General features: G+C 40.3%; 1 protein-coding gene and 1 pseudogene across 1 annotated transcript in view; both read left to right on the forward strand.

The window, feature by feature from the left end:
* The window catches only part of LOC110288505 (cation channel sperm-associated auxiliary subunit beta-like), a 239,931-nt gene that overhangs the window by 31,978 nt on the left and 189,009 nt on the right, over positions 1–18,944 (forward strand). Inside the window, exons 4-5 of the mRNA XM_085830619.1 lie at positions 14,186–14,326; positions 17,278–17,338. Coding sequence (XP_085686745.1) covers positions 14,186–14,326; positions 17,278–17,338 — 202 coding nt within the window. The remainder of the gene's footprint in view (positions 1–14,185; positions 14,327–17,277; positions 17,339–18,944) is intronic.
* Positions 36–10,399, forward strand: LOC110287671 (tRNA-uridine aminocarboxypropyltransferase 2 pseudogene; annotated as a pseudogene).

Genomic DNA, 18,944 nt, shown 5'->3' on the forward strand with positions numbered 1-18,944 from the left:
ATATATTCATTTAGCGTTGAGTGACCTGGGTAGCCATGCTTGAGACTGCTGTAAGCAAATGATGCCTACCTTTCTTTTCTAAACCAGCTGCAACACTCTTCATCTAATGTGAATCCAATGTGTTTTTTTGAAGATTGATAGAAGTAGCCTGTCAGAGAAACATACCTCACATGACCTTAAGAAATAATTATTTTTCTTGTATAACAAGGACCATGTAGCAGTTGCAATTTTGTAAAAGGGGTGGTAGGACCTTTCTAGTTAACTTTTGAGAGATTTTTAAACAATCAAATAAGCAAAATTAAATAAAACAAAATATTAAGATAGTCATTGGGTAAAGGGTAGCCCAATGATAGAGTGCTTGCCTACTATATTAAAAACTTTGGGTTCAACACACAAATAGACATGCACATCATACATACACATGCACACAATTGTAATTTCTTTTTAAATCAAACTTCTCCAACACCTGTGTTTCCACTCCCCCCTTCACTGTTTTAGTTTATGATTGATGCTATATTTATTTATTCTTGTGGTCTATCTTGTCCTGTATCCAACTACAAATTTATCCACTATTCTAACCAACAAATCTGCCATCCTGCCATCCTTAACTTGGATGCAAATTCTAAGAAACAGGAAGGGATGCTGTAAGTTTTATTCCTCCTATGTTACCTGCATCTTCACCTCTGCCTAAATTATAGTAGATATCTTACATGTTGTGGTTGATCCTGGCCTCCTCCTTCATTTTCACAGTGTATTCTTTTCAATTACAATTTATTTATTTTATTTTCTGTGCATGAGGGGTTTCACTCCATGTATGTATGTATATCATGACCTAGTGCTTAGACAGGTCAGAAGAGGCTGTTGGATTTCCCAGAACTAGAGTTACAAACAGTTATGAACATGTATGTGCTGAGAATAGAGCCCAGGTTCTCTGCATGAGCAGCAAGTGCTCCTATCTGCTATTCCATCTCTCTGGTCCCATACAAAGTACTCCTTTTCCCGCATTAATTTATTTATTATTCACTTTACATTCCTATTGCAGCTCCCCTCTCCTCCCAGGCCCCAACTCACATAGTCTGTCATATACCCAGAAGATGCTCCAACTTATAATAAGGACACATGCTCCACTGTGTTCATAGAAGCCTTGTTTATAATAGCCAGAAGCTGGAAAGAACCCAGATGTCCCTCAACAGAGGAACGGATACAGAAAATGTGGTACATTTACACAATGGAGTACTATTCAGCAATTAAAAACAATGAATTTATGAAATTCTTAGGCAAATGGATGGATCTGGAGGCTATCATCCTGAGTGAGGTAACCTAATCACAAAAGAACACATATGATATGCACTCACTGATAAGTGGATATTAGCCCAGAAACTTAGACTATCCAAGATATAACTTGCAAAACACATGAAACTCAAGAAGAAGGAAGACCAAAATGTGGATACTTCGTTCCTTCTTAGAATGGAGAAAAAATTACAAATGTAAGGAGTTACAGAGACAAAGTTTGGAGCTGGGACAGAAGAAAGGACCATCCGGAGACTGCCCCACCCAGGGATCCATCCCATATACAACCACCAAACCCAGACACCATTGCATATGCCAGCAAGATTTTGCTGACAGGACCCTGATATAGTTCTCTCTGGTGAGGCTATGCCAGTGCCTGGTAAATACAGAAGTGGATTCTCACAGTCATCTATTGGATGGAACACAGTGCCTCTAAAGAAGGAGCTAGAGAAAGTAAACAAAGAGCTAAAGGGAGGATCAAAAATATGAACTAACCAGTACCCCACAGAACTGTGTCTCTAGCTGCATGTGTAGCAGAAGATGGCCTAGTCGGCCATCAATGGGAGGAGAGGCCCTTGGTCTTGTGAAGATCATATGCCCTAGTACTGGGGAATGCCAGGGACAGGAAGCAGGAGTGAGTGGGTTGGGGAGCAGGGCAGGGGGGAGGGTATAGGGAATTTTCAGGATAACATTTGAAATATAAATGAAGAAAATATCTAATAAAAAAGAAAGAGAGAGAAGGGGAAGGAGCCCTGTTGGGTACCAACACACCCTAGCACATAATGTCACTGCAGGTCTAGGCACATCCTCTCCCACTGAGGCCACATAAGGCAGCCCAGTTAGGGGCACAGGATCCAGAGGCAGGAAGTAGAGCCCTTGCTCTAGTTGTCGGGGGGACCTGCATGAAAACCAAGCTGGATATCTGCTACCTATGTGATGGGGTTCAGCCCATGTATCCTCTTTGATTGGTGGTTCAGTCTCTGGGTGCCCACAAAGTTCCAGGTTAGTTGATTCTTTTGGTCTCCTTTTGGAGTCCCGATCTGCTCCAGGTCCCTCAATCCTTCCCTTAAATCTTCTACAAGACTCCTTGAGCTCAATCTAATGTTTTCTGTGGGTTTCTCCATCTGTTTTCATCAGCTGCTAGTTAGAACTTCTCAAAGGACAGTTATGCTAGGTTCATGTCTCCACGCATAACATAGTATTATTAATAGTATCAGGGGCCTTTTGGTTTGCACCTGTGCCTGGTTGTAGACACCTGGGCTCTGGCTGTCCACCTGTTCCACCCACATCCAGTTTGATCCCCCAGGAACTCCAACACACCCAGAATCTCAGGATCATGGGATCACAGAGACAGCTGGACTCCCAGGAGTTCTGACACAACCAGGATACCAGAATCACAGGCTCACAGCAAGGGTAGTTAGCACCAGAAATAGCCAAATGTTGAGAGGAAAGTGCAAGAATACAAGCAACAGAAACCAATGCCACTTGGCAACATCAGAACTCAGTTTCCCTACCACAGCAAGCCCTGGATAACCCAGCACACTAGAAAAGCAAGATTTAGATTTAAAATCCCATCTCATGAATATGATAGAGGACTTTAAGCCAGACATAAATAACTCCCTTAAAGAAATACAGGAGAGGGCCTGACTCTACCACCACCCATGGAGCTGCAGGCAGAGGAGCTAACGAAAGCTCGGGGGAGCCTGCGCATCAGCCTTCTGGCGCCAGGGGTCACAGTCGCCCGAAGAGGAGCGGACCGAGGGCGGCGCACCTCTGGCGGCGACTCCCGCGGGGCATATTGGGGACAGCAAGAGTGCAGACGGGCTCTGGGGGCTGCCGGTGGAGCGCAGGCCCGAGTGCAGCCACTGCAGCCACTGCAGCCGGCCCCAGAAAGTGTGCTTGTGTCCATATCTCCCAGTGCGCCCACTCCAGATCTCTACCCATTTGTACATAATCCAGCATCTAGAGGAGGAAAAAGCAAGTGTTGCGCACAGTCTCTCTGCTAGAAGCATGCCTTCCCCCAGACAGATGCAGAGTCAAGATTGGCCGCTGCATCAGTGAAGGGCGAGGTGTTGAACTTGCAACTGTTTGCTGGGACTCTGGTACATTAATATTATATCCAGGGACTGAAGCTACTAATTTGGAAGAATTTATATTAGATTCTCCTGTTTATCCTTCCACAATCATCCTCATTGATGGTACATGGAGCCAGACTAAGGACATTTTCTATAAGAATTCCTTGTTCCCACTTCCCAAACAGGTGCAGTTAAAAACTAGCCTTTGGAGTTAGGGAAGCAGAAAACCGGCCTGAGTAGGACCACAGGCCTCTTCCGGCCGGACCCACACCGGGGTAGCTAGAGCGCAGGATCGGCTGACACCCGCCAGCTACCCACAACCCCCCGCCACAGGATTTTGAGACTGCTGGTGAGTGGAACACAGCTTCTGCTCCAGTCCAATCACGCGGGACCTGAGACTGCTTTGGTTGGGGAGGCAGAAATCCGGCCTCAGTAGGGCCACAAGCCTCTTCCGGTCAGAAAAGCACCTGGGTAGCTAGGGCGCAGGGTCAGCTGACACTCGCCAGCTACCCACAACACCCGCCACAGGAACTTAAGACTTCTGGTGAGTGGAACACAGCTTCTGCTCCAATCCAATTGCGTGCGGGACCTGAGACTGCATTAGCTAGGGAAGCAGAAAACCGGCCTGAGTAGGACCACAGGCCTCTTCCGGCAGGACCAGCACCAGGGTAGCTAGAGCGCAGGGTCGGCTGACACCCGCCAGCTACCCACGACCCCCGCCACAGGAGTTTGAGACTGCTGGTGAGTGGAACACAGCTTCTGCTCCAATCTTTAAACAGTGACAACGACAACAACTAACCCCAGAGATTACCAGATGGCGAAAGGTAAACTTAATAATCTTACTAACAGAAACCAAGACCACTCACCATCATCAGAACCCAGCACTCCCACTTCACCCAGTCCAGGGCACCCCAACACACGGGAAAAGCTAGACACAGATCTAAAAGCATATCTCATGATGATGGTAGAGGACTTCAAGAAGGACTTTAATAACACACTTAAAGAAATACAAAGGAACACTGGTAAACAGGTAGAAGACAGTAAAGAGGAAGCACAAAAATCCCTTAAAGAATTGCAGGAGAACACTGCTAAAGAGTTACAATTCCTTAAAGAAAAACAGGATAACATAATCAAACGGGTAGAAGTCCTTACAGAAAAACAGGAAAACACATCCAAACAGATGATGGAAATGAACAAAACCATACTAGACCTAAAAAGGGAAGTAGACACAATAAAGAAAACCCAAAATGAGGCAACACTGGAGATAGAAACCCTAGGAAAGAAATCTGGAACCATAGATACGAGCATCAGCAACAGAATACAAGAGATGGAAGAGAGAATCTCAGGTGCAGAAGATTCCATAGAGAACATCGGCACAACAATTAAGGAAAATGTAAAATGCAAAAAGATCCTAACTCAAAACATCCAAGAAATACAGGACACAATGAGAAGACCAAACCTACGGATAATAGGAGTGGATGAGAATGAAGATTTTCAACTCAAAGGACCAGCAAACATCTTCAACAAAATTATTGAAGAAAACTTCCCAAATCTAAAGAAAGAGATGCCCATGAACATACAAGAAGCCTACAGAACTCCAAATAGACTGGACCAGAAAAGAAATACCTCCCAACACATAATAATCAGAACAACAAATGCTCTAAATAAAGATAGAATACTAAAAGCAGTAAGAGAAAAAGGCCAAGTAACATATAAAGGCAAGCCTATCAGAATTACACCAGATTTCTCACCAGAGACTATGAAAGCCAGAAGATCCTGGACGGATGTTATACAGACACTAAAAGAACACACACTCCAGCCCAGGCTACTATACCCAGCCAAACTCTCAATTAACATAGATGGAGAAACCAAAGTATTCCACGACAAAACCAAATTCACACATTATCTCTCCACGAATCCAGCCCTTCAAAGGATAATAACAGAAAAAAACCAATACAAGGACAGGAACCACACCCTAGAAACAACAAGAAGGTAATCCCTCAACAAACCTAAAAGAAGACAGCCACAAAAACAGAATGCCAAATTTAACAACAAAAATAACAGGAAACAACAATTACTTTTCCTTAATATCTCTTAATATCAATGGACTCAACTCCCCGATAAAAAGACATAGACTAACAAACTGGCTACACAAACAAGACCCAACATTTTGCTGCTTACAGGAAACTCATCTCAGAGAAAAAGATAGACACTACCTCAGAGTGAAAGGCTGGAAAACAATTTTCCAAGCAAATGGTATGAAGAAACAAGCTGGAGTAGCCATTCTAATATCTGATAAGATTGACTTCCAAACCAAAGTCATTAAAAAAGACAGGGAGGGGCACTTCATACTCATCAAAGGTAAAATCCGCCAAGAGGAACTATCAATCCTGAATATCTATGATCCAAATACAAAGGCAGCCACATTCATTAAAGAAACTTTAGTAAATCTCAAAGCACACATTGCACCTCATACAATAATAGTGGGAGACTTCAACACACCACTTTCACCAATGGACAGATCATGGAAACAGAAACTAAACAGGGACACAGTGAAACTACCAGAAATTATGAATCAAATGGATCTGGCAGATATCTACAGAACATTCTATCCTAAAACAAAAGGATATACCTTCTTTTCAGCACCTCATGGTACCTTCTCCAAAATTGACCACATAATTGGTCACAAAACAGGCCTCAACAGATACAAAAATATTGAAATTGTCCCATGCATCCTATCAGATCACCATGGACTAAGGCTGATCTTCAATAACAAAATAAATAATAGAAAGCCAACCTTCACGTGGAAACTGAACAACACTCTTCTCAATTATACCTTGGTCAAGGAAGGAATAAAGAAAGAAATTAAGGACTTTTTAGAGTTCAATGAAAATGAAGCCACAACATACCCAAACTTATGGGACTCAATGAAAGCATTTCTAAGAGGAAAACATATAGCTCTGAGTGCCTCCAAAAGGAAACTAGAGAGAGCACACATTAGCAGCTTGACAACATACCTAAAAGCACTAGAACAAAAGGAAGCAAATTCACCCAAGAGGAGTAGACGGCAGGAAATAATCAAACTCAGGGGCGAAATCAACCAAGTGGAAACAAGAAGAACTAATCAAAGAATCAACCAATCAAGGAGCTGGTTCTTTGAGAAAATCAACAAGATAGATAAACCCTTAGCCAGACTCACTAGAGGGCACAGGGAAAGCATCCTAATCAACAAAATCAGAAATGAAAAAGGAGACATAACAACAGATCCTGAAGACATCCAAAACACCATCAGATCCTTCTACCAAAGGCTATACTCAACAAAACTGGAGAACCTGGATGGAATGGATAAGTTCCTAGACAGATACCAGGTACCAAAGTTGAATCAAGATCAGGTTAATGATCTAAACAGCCCTATATCCCCCAAAGAAATAGAAGCAGTCATTAATAGTCTCCCAAGTAAAAAAAGCCCAGGACCAGATGGGTTTAGTGCAGAGTTCTATCAGACCTTCAAAGAAGATCTAATCCCAGTTTTTCACAAACGATTCCACAAAATAGAAACAGAAGGTACTCTACCCAACTCATTCTATGAAGCCACAATTACTCTGATACCTAAATCACAAAAAGACCCAACAAAGATAGAAAACTTCAGACCAATATCCCTTATGAATATTGATGCAAAAATCCTCAATAAAGTTCTTGCTAACCGAATCCAAGAACACATCAAAACAATCATCCATCCTGACCAAGTAGGTTTCATCCCAGGGATGCAGGGATGGTTCAATTTTTCGGAAATCCATCAACGTAATCCAGTATATAAACAAACTCAAAGACAAAAACCACATGGTCATCTCGTTAGTTGCGGAAAAAGCATTTGACAAGATCCAACACCCATTCATGATAAAAGTCTTGGAAAGATCAGGAATTCAAGGCCCATACCTAAATATGATAAAAGCAATCTACAGCAAACCAGTAGCCAACATCAAAGTAAATGGTGAGAAGCTTGAAGCAATCCCTCTAAAATCAGGGACTAGACAAGGCTGTCCACTTTCTCCATACCTATTCAACATTGTACTTGAAGTCCTAGCCAGAGCAATTCGACAACAAAAGGAGATCAAAGGGATACAAATTGGAAAAGATGAAGTCAAAATATCACTTTTTGCAGATGATATGATAGTATATATAAGTGACCCTAAAAATTCCACCAGAGAACTCCTAAGCCTGATAAACAGCTTCGGTGAAGTAGCTGGATATAAAATTAACTCAAACAAATCAATGGCCTTTCCCTACACAAAGAATAAACAGGCTGAGAAAGAAATTAGGGAAACAACACCCTTCTCAATAGTCACAAATAATATAAAATATTTTGGCGTGACTCTAACTAAGGAAGTGAAAGATCTGTATAATAAAAACTTCAAGTCTCTGAAGAAAGAAATTATAGAAGATCTCAGAAGATGGAAAGATCTCCCATGCTCATGGATTGGCAGGATCAACATTGTAAAAATGGCTATCTTGCCAAAAGCAATCTACAGATTCAATGCAATCCCCATCAAAATTCCAAATCAATTCTTCAACGAATTAGAAAGTGCAATCTGCAAATTCATCTGGAATAACAAAAAACCCAGGATATCAAAAACTCTTCTCAAGGATAAAAGAACCTCTGGTGGAATCACCATGCCGGACCTAAAGCTTTACTACAGAGCAATTGTGATAAAAACTGCATGATACTGTTATAGTGACAGACAAATAGACCAATGGAATAGAATTGAAGACCCAGAAATGAACCCACACACCTACGGTCACTTGATCTTCGACAAGGAAGCTAAAAACATCCAGTGGAAGAAAGACAGCATTTTCAACAAATGGTGCTGGCACAACTGGTTGTTAACATGTAGAAGAATGCGAATCGATCCATTCCTATCTCCTTGTACTAAGGTCAAGTCTAAGTGGATCAAGGAACTTCACATAAAACCAGAGACACTGAAACTTATAGAGGAGAAAGTGGGGAAAAGCCTTGAAGATATGGGCACAGGGGAAAAATTCTTGAATAGAACATCAATGGCTTGTGCTGTAAGATCGAGAATTGACAAGTGGGACCTCATGAAACTGCAAAGCTTCTGCAAGGCTAAAGACACCATCAATAAGACAAAAAAACCACCAACAGATTGGGAAAGGATCTTCACCTATCCTAAATCAGATAAGGGACTAATATCCAATATATATAAGGAACTCAAGAAGGTGGACTCCAGAAAGTCAAATAACCCCATTAAAAAATGGGGCTCAGAACTGAACAAAGAATTCTCACCTGAGGAATACCGAATGGCAGAGAAGCACCTGAAAAAATGTTCAACATCCTTAATTATCAGGGAAATGCAAATCCAAACAACCCTGAGATTCCACCTCACACCAGTCAGAATGGCTAAGATAAAAAATTCAGGTGACAGCAGATGCTGGCGAGGATGTGGAGAAAGAGGAACACTCCTCCATTGTTGGTGGGATTGCAAGCTTGTACAACCACTCTGGAAATCAGTCTGGCGGTTCCTCAGAAAATTGGACATAGTACTACCGGAGGATCCAGCAATACCTCTCCTGGGCATATATCCAGAAGATGTCCCAACCGTTAAAAAGGACACATGCTCCACTATGTTCATAGCAGTCCTATTTATAATAGCCAGAAGCTGGAAAGAACCCAGATGTCCCTCAACAGAGGAATGGATACAGAAATTATGGTACATTTACACAATGGAGTACTACTCAGCTATTAAAAAGAATGAATTTATGAAATTCCTAGCCAAATGGATGGACCTGGAGGGCATCATCTTGAGTGAAGTAACACAATCACAAAAGAACTCACACAATATGTATTCACTGATAAGTGGATATTAGCCCAAAACTTAGGATACCCAAGATATAAGATACAATTTACTAAACGCATGAAACTCAAGAAGAATGAAGACCAAAGTGTGGACACTGTGCCCCTTCTTAGAATTGGGAACAAAACACCCAGGGAAGGAGTTACAGAGACAAAGTTCGTAGCTGTGATGAAAGGATGGACCATTTAGAGACTGCCGTATTCAGGGATCCATCCCATAATCAGCTTCTAAATGCTGACACCATTGCATACACTAGCAAGATTTTGCTGAAAGGACCCAAATATAGCTCTCTCTTGTGAGACGATGCCGGGGCCTAGCAAACACAGGAGTGGATGTTCACAGTCAGCTATTGGATGTATCACAGGGCTCCCAATGGAGAAGCTCGAGAAAGTACCCAAGGAGCTAAAGGGATCTGCAACCCTATTGTTGGAACAACATGATGTACTAACCAGAACCCCGGAGCTCTTGTCTCTAGCTTCATATGTATCGAAAGATGGCCTAGTTGGCCATCACTGGAAAGAGAGGCCCATTGGACTTGCGAACTTTATATGCCCCAATATAGGGGAATGCCAAGGCCAAAAGAATGGGAATGGGTGGGTAGGGAAGTGGGGGGCACTATGGGGGACTTTTGGGATAGCATTGGAAATGTAACTGAGGAAAATATGTAATAAAAATATTAAAAATTAAAAAAAAAACAACTGTGGGGAGTTTTAATCACAGGGTGGTGGTTTCTTTTCTGAAAGAAGAAACAGACATTTCCATTTTGTAGTAAGTGGGTTTAAAGACTTGAGTCGTTCAGTCAGTGTGGAACATGCCAGCCAGTGGGCTCTTGACACCACGGAAATTGTGACCAACAATGTAACATTTTCACTTAAAAATTAAAAGCATAAAAGCAAAACAAAAAACAAACGAAAAACTAGCGTTTGTAGTCAATATGTAATTCCGGTGCAACGAACCAACAGGTGCCTTTCTACCCTGGGTTGTGCTGCTGTTGCTCTTTCCATCTTGAAGAAAAACAATTGCATACAAGAGCTTCAGCACGGCGCTCAGATTCGCCTCAGCAAGGAATATCTTCTGAGAAACGGATTGTATCCCAAGCCAATGCCAAAGAACAAACGCAAACTCAGAAAGATGGAGCTGTTGATGAACAGTGTTAAAATTTAGCACGTCTGTCCCTGTGGTGCTAGTTTACCTGTCACTGGCTGACAAGACTGTGCTACATCTTCCCAGTTTAGGCTTTGGCTCTGAAGAAGGAACTTTGGCCCTTTCTTGTGCTGAAGGACAAGGGCTGCTCCACAGCGCCTAATAAGGTTCACTTCCGTTGACTGTGAAAAGCAGTTTCACACTGCCTCTCATTTTGTTTTGTTTTGTTTTTTTTCAAGACAAGGTTTCTCGGCATAGCCTGTAGACCAGACTGGCCTCAAACTAGAGATCTGGCTGCTTCTGTCTCCCAAGTTCTGGGCTGAAAAGCATGCCCTACCTCTGTCTAGCTTCTGTATTTGCTTTTAAACATGTGCTTCCAATACTTTATTTTTTTTTATTTTTATTTTTTTAATTTAAAGAATCTATCCAAAATACGATAAGTCTAGAGTAAGGAGCTGTTGTTTGTAAAATGAGGAAAATTGTGTCTGGGAACATGTTGCCATCAGTGTTTATAGGTATGTAGGTGTAGATCACTGATGGGATATACCCCATGAAACTAATGTTTCAGCCTAGTGTATGAAATTATAAGTGTGAAGTAAGTGACACAGAGGGCTGTTTATTTCATTAAGTAGTGTAAGGGAACAGGGAAACGTTACTGTTTACAGTTGTACTCGGACTCAGCTAATGTGACTCACATCTTCTGTTAGCATCTGAATTCCTTTGGCAACATTTAATTTTGAAATAACCTGCATTCTCAATGGGGGATGCTGTGCATAACTTTCAGTGTTTCAGTGTTCATTGAGTAAGCTAACTGGTGGTAAGAGGTTTTTGATGAAGTTTCTACATGGAAATGACTGAAGTAAATTATAATAAAGTTATCATTTTAAGAACATAAAAAAAAAAAAAGAAATACAGGAGAACATGGGTAAACAAGTAGAAGTCCTTAAAGAGGAAACACATAAATCTCTTAAAGAAATACAGGAAAAAACAATCAAAGAGATGAAGGAATTAAACAAAACAATCCAGGATATAAAAATGAAAATAAAAACATTAAAGAAAGAACAAAAGGAGACAACCCTGGAGATGGAAAAACCTAAGAAAAAACAGCAGGAGTCTCATATGCAGCCATCACCAACAGAATACAAGAGACAGAAGAGAGAATTTCAGATGGAGAAGATACCATAGAAGATATTGACACAGCAGTCAAAGAAAATACAAAAGGCAGAAAGCTCCTAACTCAAAATAGTCCAGTAACAAAGGGCACAATGTGGAGACCAAGCCTAAGAATAATAGTTAGAGACACAAGCAAAGGGCCAGGAAACATCGTCAATAGAATTGTAGAAGAAAACTTCCCTTACCTAAAGAAGGAAATGCCCATGAACACACAAGAAGCCTACAGAAGATCAATCAGATTGGAACAGAAAAGAAATTCCTCCCATCTTAGAATAATTACAGCAACAAAGGCACAGAGCAAAGAAGAAAATATTAAGGGTAAGGGAAAAGTGGTAAGGGAAAAAGGTCAGTAACATATAAGACAGACCTATCAGAATTATAGTAGACTTCTCAATAGAGACTCTAAAGAACAGAAGACCTTGGGCAGATGTCATACAGACCCTAAGTGAACAAAAATGACAGCCCAGGATTACTATACTCAGCAAAACTCTCAATCAACATAGATGAAGAAACCATGATATCCATGACAAAACCAAATTTAAACAACATCTTTCCACTAATCCCGGCCTACAGAGGATAATAGAAGAGAAACTTTAACACAAGGAGGGAAACTGCATCCAAGAAAAGGCAAGAAATTAATCTTCTCACAACAAACCCAAAAGAAGAGGACTACACAACTACAATTCCACCTCTAACAGTAAAAATAACAGGAAACAACAACCATTGGTCTTTAATATCTCTCCACATCAATGAACTCAATTCCTGAATACACTGAAATAGGCTAACAGAGTGGATATGTAAACAGGACCCAGCATTTTGCAGCATAGAGGAAACGCACCTCAGTAACAGACACTACCTCAGAGTAAAAGGCTAGCAAATTTTTTCCCAAGCAAATGGCCTCATGAAATAAGCTGGAGTACCCATTCTAATATCCAATAAAGTAGACTTTCAACCAAAAGTTATAAAAAAGATAGGGAAGGACATTACATACACATCAAAGGAGAAATCCACCAAAATGAACTCTCAATTCTGAACACCTAGGGCCCGAATGCAAGGGTGCTCACATTTGTAAAAGAAACATGACTAAAGCTCAAAGCACACATTGTACCTTACACAATAATAGTGGGAGCCTTCAACACCCCACTCTCACCAATGGACAGGTCGTGGAAACAGAACCTAAACAAAGACACAGTGAAACTAACAGAGGTTATGAACCAGACGGATTTATCAGATATCTACTTAACATTTCATTCTAATACAAAAGATTATATCTTTTTCATGGCACCTCATAGCACCTTCTCCAAAATTGACCACGTAACCGGACACAAAACAAGTCTCAACTGATAGAAACACATTGAGTTTATCCCATGTATTCTATTGGGCCACCACGGACTAATGCTGGTCTTCAATAACAACAAAAATAACAGAAACCCCATATGCACATGGAAGCTAATAGTGTCATGGAATTGTCCTTGACCATGGGATGGGTCTCAAGTTGAGCCAGACATTGGTTGACCATTTCCTTCTTCTCGGCTCCCTCTTTCCCCCTGTACTTCTAGTAGGCAGGGAAAATTTGGGGACAAAGGTTTTGTGATTGTGTGGTAGTTTTCCCTTGCCACAGCATATCAGGGTTGTTTGCAGTTTCTGGCTATTAGAATTAAAGCTGGTATGAGCATAGTTGAGCAAATGCTCTTGTGGTATAGTGGAACATCTTTTGGGTATATGCCCAGGTGTGGTTTAGCTGAGTGTCGAGGTAGAACTATTCCCACTTTTCTGAGAAATCATCAAATTGATTTTTCAGATTGGTTATATAAGTTTGCACTCCCACTAGCAATGTTCCTTGGTGCCACACTCTCACCAGCATATGCTGTCACTTGAGTTTTTGATCTTAGCCATTCTCTTGGGTATAAGGTGGAATCTCAGAGTTGTTTTGATTTGTATGTCCCTGATGACTAAGGACATTGAACATTTTTTGATGTTTCTAGGCCATTAGAGATTTGTCTGCTGAAAAATTTCTGTTTAGCTCCTTTCCCCATTATTTTAATTGGGTTAATTGGATTTTTGGAGTCTAACTTTTTTAATTCTTTATATATTATGGATATTAGCCCCCCCATTGGATATATGGTTGGTACATGATTTTCCTTTACATTCTGTAGGCCATAATTGACAAAATATTCTTAATAGTAAGATAACCAACAGATAAATCTCAGTGTCTGTCTAGGCTTTGCAATAAAGTTCATGTCTTAAGGTTTGCTATTTCCACAACACTTTTAAAACTGGGAAATGGACAATAATTTACTTTCCTTTTTGTTTTTGTCAGAAAACAACTCATTTAATACATTTTTTTCTATATGTGTGACTAGATCATCTTCATTTTTTTGAGTATTAAAAATATAAGCTTACCATTTTTATGCCTAAAAACTCTCTCATAAGGATGAAGTGAAAAATCTTAGGACAGTTAGTTAGTTACTGAGTGCTGAGGACATGCTTGTAAACAGTTTTTCCCATGGAGATGGGACTCACTAACGATCAAAGGCTTCACCAGCAGTTAGTTTTCACAAATTTCTCCTCAGTGATGGAATCTACCCCTTCATATCAAGGTCTCACTGCTTGTTGTCTCCTTCTTTCCTAAAGAGAGTTCACTGTTTCTTCAGAAGTGAAAACCAAAGTCCTTCAAGGGAAATTTTGGGTCTCTTTACATCTGGAGGCCTTGCTCCCAACATGATAATTATGAACAGCACATACTACGGTGGCTACTATTTTAAATTAACTCCGGTAATTATGTTTTGTTTTATTCTATGGTATTTTATTGAGAAGAAGCACACTTTTTCTTATTGGATGCCTTTTTGCAAGTTAAAAAAAATCAGTAATGTATCTCTACAAATGTTTTAAATCCAATAATATAGTATGATATAATATACTATTGATTTTTCCAAATAATTAGAACACAATTAAAGTGATGATAGTTTTCTGAGAAAACTCCAAATTGATTTTCAAAGTGGTTGTACAAGTTTGACTCCCACCAGTGATGGAAGAGTTTTTCCCTTGCTTCACATCCTCTTCAGCATGAACTATCTTAGTTTTTGATTGTAGCCATTCTGATTGGTATCAGAAGGAACCTCATAGTTGTTTTGATTTGCATTTCCCTGGTGACTAAGGACTTTTCTTTTAGTGCATCATGGGCATTGAGAGAGCTGCAGCATGTGGGCATTGAGAGAGCTGCAGCATGTGGGCATTGAGAGAGCTGCAGCATGTGGGCATTGAGAGAGCTGCAGCACGTGGGCAGAGCCCCGGGGTGCTTTGGTTATTGTTTTGAGTGCACTCCATCATCTTATATGGAGGAGGAAGAGCTTTTTGTTTGATTTTTTTTTCCTGATGGAATGTTTTTAGCATCTCTGTTGAAAACTATACTAGTGCTCTGATCTGTGTGTCTAACCCTTATGTTAATACCGTGTGATCTTAACAGCATGGCATTGTGCTACATTTTGAAGAAGCCTCAGCTCACTCTTCTTCAGTTGACTGGGTTTTGCCTAGTCTGAGTCCCTTTGATTTCCTTAGTTTTAAGACAACCATGCCAGTGACTACAAAATAGTCTGCTTGGACTGTGTTCAATCTGCAAATAAAGTTGGTTAACACTGGCATTTTTATAGTGTAGACTTTCCAACTGATAACCATGAGACAGCATTCTGTTTATTTAGATCTTCTTTGATTTCTGCCAATATTGCCATGTGGTATTCACATGTATTCATTTTTATTTACACTATTAAATCTCTCTCCAACATTTCATTTTTGTGTACTTTTCTTTTACAACTTTTCTAAACATATTGTGACTTCTAAAAGATTTTTATTAGCCACCTAAGTTTTGAAAGATAGTTTTGTCAGGTATACCATTTCTCATTGACTTAATTTTCTTTCAGCACTTGCAACACCCCATTCTAAAGTCACTTGACACCATCGTTTCTAGATAAGAAGTTGGCTTTAAATTTAACCATTCTCTTTGTGTGTAATTTGTCATCCTTTTCTGCACATGTTTAAATTTTTCTCTTTCTACCTTCCTGACTGGATATCTGAGATCCATATTTTGTGTCTGCCAAATGTTGGAAGCCCTGAATAATTATTTCTGTATTGTTTGTTGCCCCTTTGTTTGTTTGTTTTCTTCTTAGGACTCTAATTATACAAATATTGGAAGGCAAGATGTCCCATCTACAAGTTTCTAAAACTATTAGATTTCTTTAGACATTTTCATTTTTCTAAATTTAACTGATGTATAAAGATATAAAAATTGTACATATTAGTGGGCTATCAGGTGATGTTTCCATAAAAGTACATATTAGGTTAAATATACTCTCTCAAATATGTACCATTTTTGTTCTTGCTTTTGCTTTGTAATGTTTTCTTTTTATTTGAGGAAGTATCTCATGTCTTATGGTATAAATACTAAAGTCCCCCTTTAACTTTTTTTATTAGATATTTTCTTCATTTACATTTCAAATGCTATCCCAAAAGTCCCCTGTACCCTCCCACTGCCCTGCCCCCCAACCCACCCACTCTTGCTTCCTGGCCCTGGCATTCCCCTGTACTTGGGCATATAATCTTAACAAGACCAAGGGCCTCTCCTCCCACTGATGGCCAACTAGGCCATCCTCTGCTACATATGCAATACTGTCTTCAGCCATGCTCCTGCTTTCTTCTCTTGTATTATTGGGTTGCTTGTATATATCTCTAAATTCAGGATTTCTTTATCGATCTTATTCAATAGTCTCCTATTGATCCTATATGGTGTGGATTTACTTCAGTTACCATCCTCACAGCCTTATTGTTTGCATGTGACTTTCCCAGTTCCTTTTCTACTGTTTGGAATTACCTACATGTTCACTCAGTAGGACAGTTTTCTTGTGTCTTGCACAGATTTCTAAGAACAACATTTAATCCATTGTCTGTTCACGGAAATGTAAGTCAACTGATTGTCTTCATTCCCCCAGAATATCCTTCCATTTGTCTGTTTATTTTCCTATCATGTTCCTTCTTATTGTTGTTGACTGGACACTGAAGCCAACATGTGTTGACTCTGGATTCTGGTTTGTTTTTCTAAGAGGTGCTATTTTTACTGTTAGTCTAAAAGGCAGATGATTTCCTTGGTAACAATCAAAAACCCTGCAAACTCTCTCACCTCAGCTCTGAGGGTTAGTAACTCTGTGGTTTGATTTTGGCTCCATTGATTTTCTTTTAAAAGCTGCTTTGGGGTGTTCTCTGGGCTGGTGTAGCAGAGGACTTAGACATGGTTTCTGTTGTAAATCTTAGAACTCCCCATTCTTATTGTTCTCTTTTTCCTGGAATTCCCTTCTTAAGTTTCCAAATGTTCTGCTAGCTCCATTCCTTGACTCTGATCTATCAAATCAGTTATGATTCAGCTTTGTGCTTCTTGGTTGCTCTATGCAGCTATATAATTATATATCTTATTAACAGTGCTATTAATCTGCTACTACAAACAGATATTGCAAAATATCCCTGAGTATGTGTCATTTCATTCATCTGTGAGTGTACATGGGAAAAAAATCCCTAACAGTGAAATTTGCTAGTGAAATCCCTTTCCTTATAGGCATATATATGCATATGTATTTGGGTATGGTTGATTAATTTTATTTTTAAAATGTTCAGAATGTGCCAAAATAAGTTTTGTTATTAACATTGCAAAATAATGTAATCTGATTTCTTCTGTCTTCAAGTTCAGTAATCGGCTTGGGTGGAGACTTGATATTCCTAGAAAAAACATCACTGTAAACACAGGTAAGAGTGATGTAAGTAATTCTTATACTCATGGGCCTGCATTGCCAAATTTAGCAGCATTGACTTCATAAAATAAATCACATCTTGTCTCAGTTATTGAGTAATAGATTTTTCAGGGAGAAATACAACACACATGTCCACTCAATCCAGGAAGGAACCGAGCAACAGACCAAGAATAACTATTGCACCGTGTCCATTTTGCTGAACTGAGTTTTTCTAAGACTTAATAAGCATGTTGTGATGGTTTACTTATGAGCACAGATAGCTTAAATGCAGCCTTATCACCAGAAAGCCCACCCTCACAGGGGTTGTGAGTCCCCCAAACCTGCAGCACTTAGCTCTCTACAAACATGTGGGCAGACCCACGGTCAGAACATCTCTATCTTTGGGAATGTCTGGTTAGTCTCTACCTCAACAAATGTTTACTCCCTTACACATCTGGGTGGAGGTACCCCAAAAACTTCCTTTCTGCTCTGATTTGTACCTCTTAGTTTACCCACTGAAGCTGGTGAGCCAAGGCAAGCCCTCTGGAGGAAATTTTTGTTTTTGTTTTGTTTGTTTGTGTGTTTTAGAATAAGATATGTATTGTTTAATATTATGAACTAATAATTTAGTCAATACAATCAAATAATTTTTAAAAATGTATGTATGTATGTATGTATGTATGTATGTATGTATTTATTTATTCACTTTATATCCCAGCATTAGCTCCCTGTCCTCCCAGTACCCCTTTATTCAAGTCTTCCCTCTAAATCCACCTTCCCACTCTCTGGGAAGTGCCATGATGGGAGTCACCTACCCACACTCACCTGCCAGTCCCTGCTAAGTTGCTGAGAGACAAGGCGCATCCTTCCCATTAGGTCAGCCAAGGTTATTCATTTATGGGGAATGGATCCACAGGCATCCAGGCAGCAAGGCAGGCAACAGGTTAGGGGAATACCCTTGCTCCAGTTGTTGGGAGATGTGCATGAAGAACAAGCTGCTCATCTGCTACATATATGCAGGGGGTCTAGCTTCAGCCTTGTTCACTCTTTGGTTGTTGATTCAGTCTTTGGGAGCCCCCAAGGATCCAGGTTAGTTGACTCTGTTGTTTTTCCTGTGGAGTCCCTGTCCTTTTCAGGTCCCTCAATCTTTCTCCCAACTGTTCCACAAGACTCCTTGACCTTCATCTAATGTTTAGATGTGAGTCTCTGCATCTCTTTCTGCTGGCTGCTGGGTGGAGCCTCTCAGAGAACAGTTATGCTAGGCTCCTGTCTGCAAGCATAACAGAGTATCACTGGTGTTTCAGGGATTGGTTCTTGCTTGTAGGATGGGGCTCAATTTAGGGCATTCTTTGGTTGTCTGTTCCATCAGTCTCTGCTTTATCTTTGTCCCTGTAACTCTTGTAGACTGGATACTTTTGGGTCAACGGTTTTGTGCATGGGTTGCTGTACTTATCCTCCAATGGAGAGTCCATCGTGGCAACAGGAAGTGGCCTCTTCAGTATCTATATTCCCAACCACTAGGAGTCTCAACTAGAGACCCCTTAGACCCTCTTAGTCCCCCCATCCCAGATCTCTGGCTTATCCTAGAGATTGCCACCCCTCCCCGCACTGCTAATAGAGGA

The sequence above is a fragment of the Mus caroli genome, unplaced genomic scaffold, assembly GCF_978045245.1.
Source record: "Mus caroli unplaced genomic scaffold, Mus_caroli_1 scaffold_14, whole genome shotgun sequence".
NCBI classification, from domain to species: domain Eukaryota; kingdom Metazoa; phylum Chordata; class Mammalia; order Rodentia; family Muridae; genus Mus; species Mus caroli.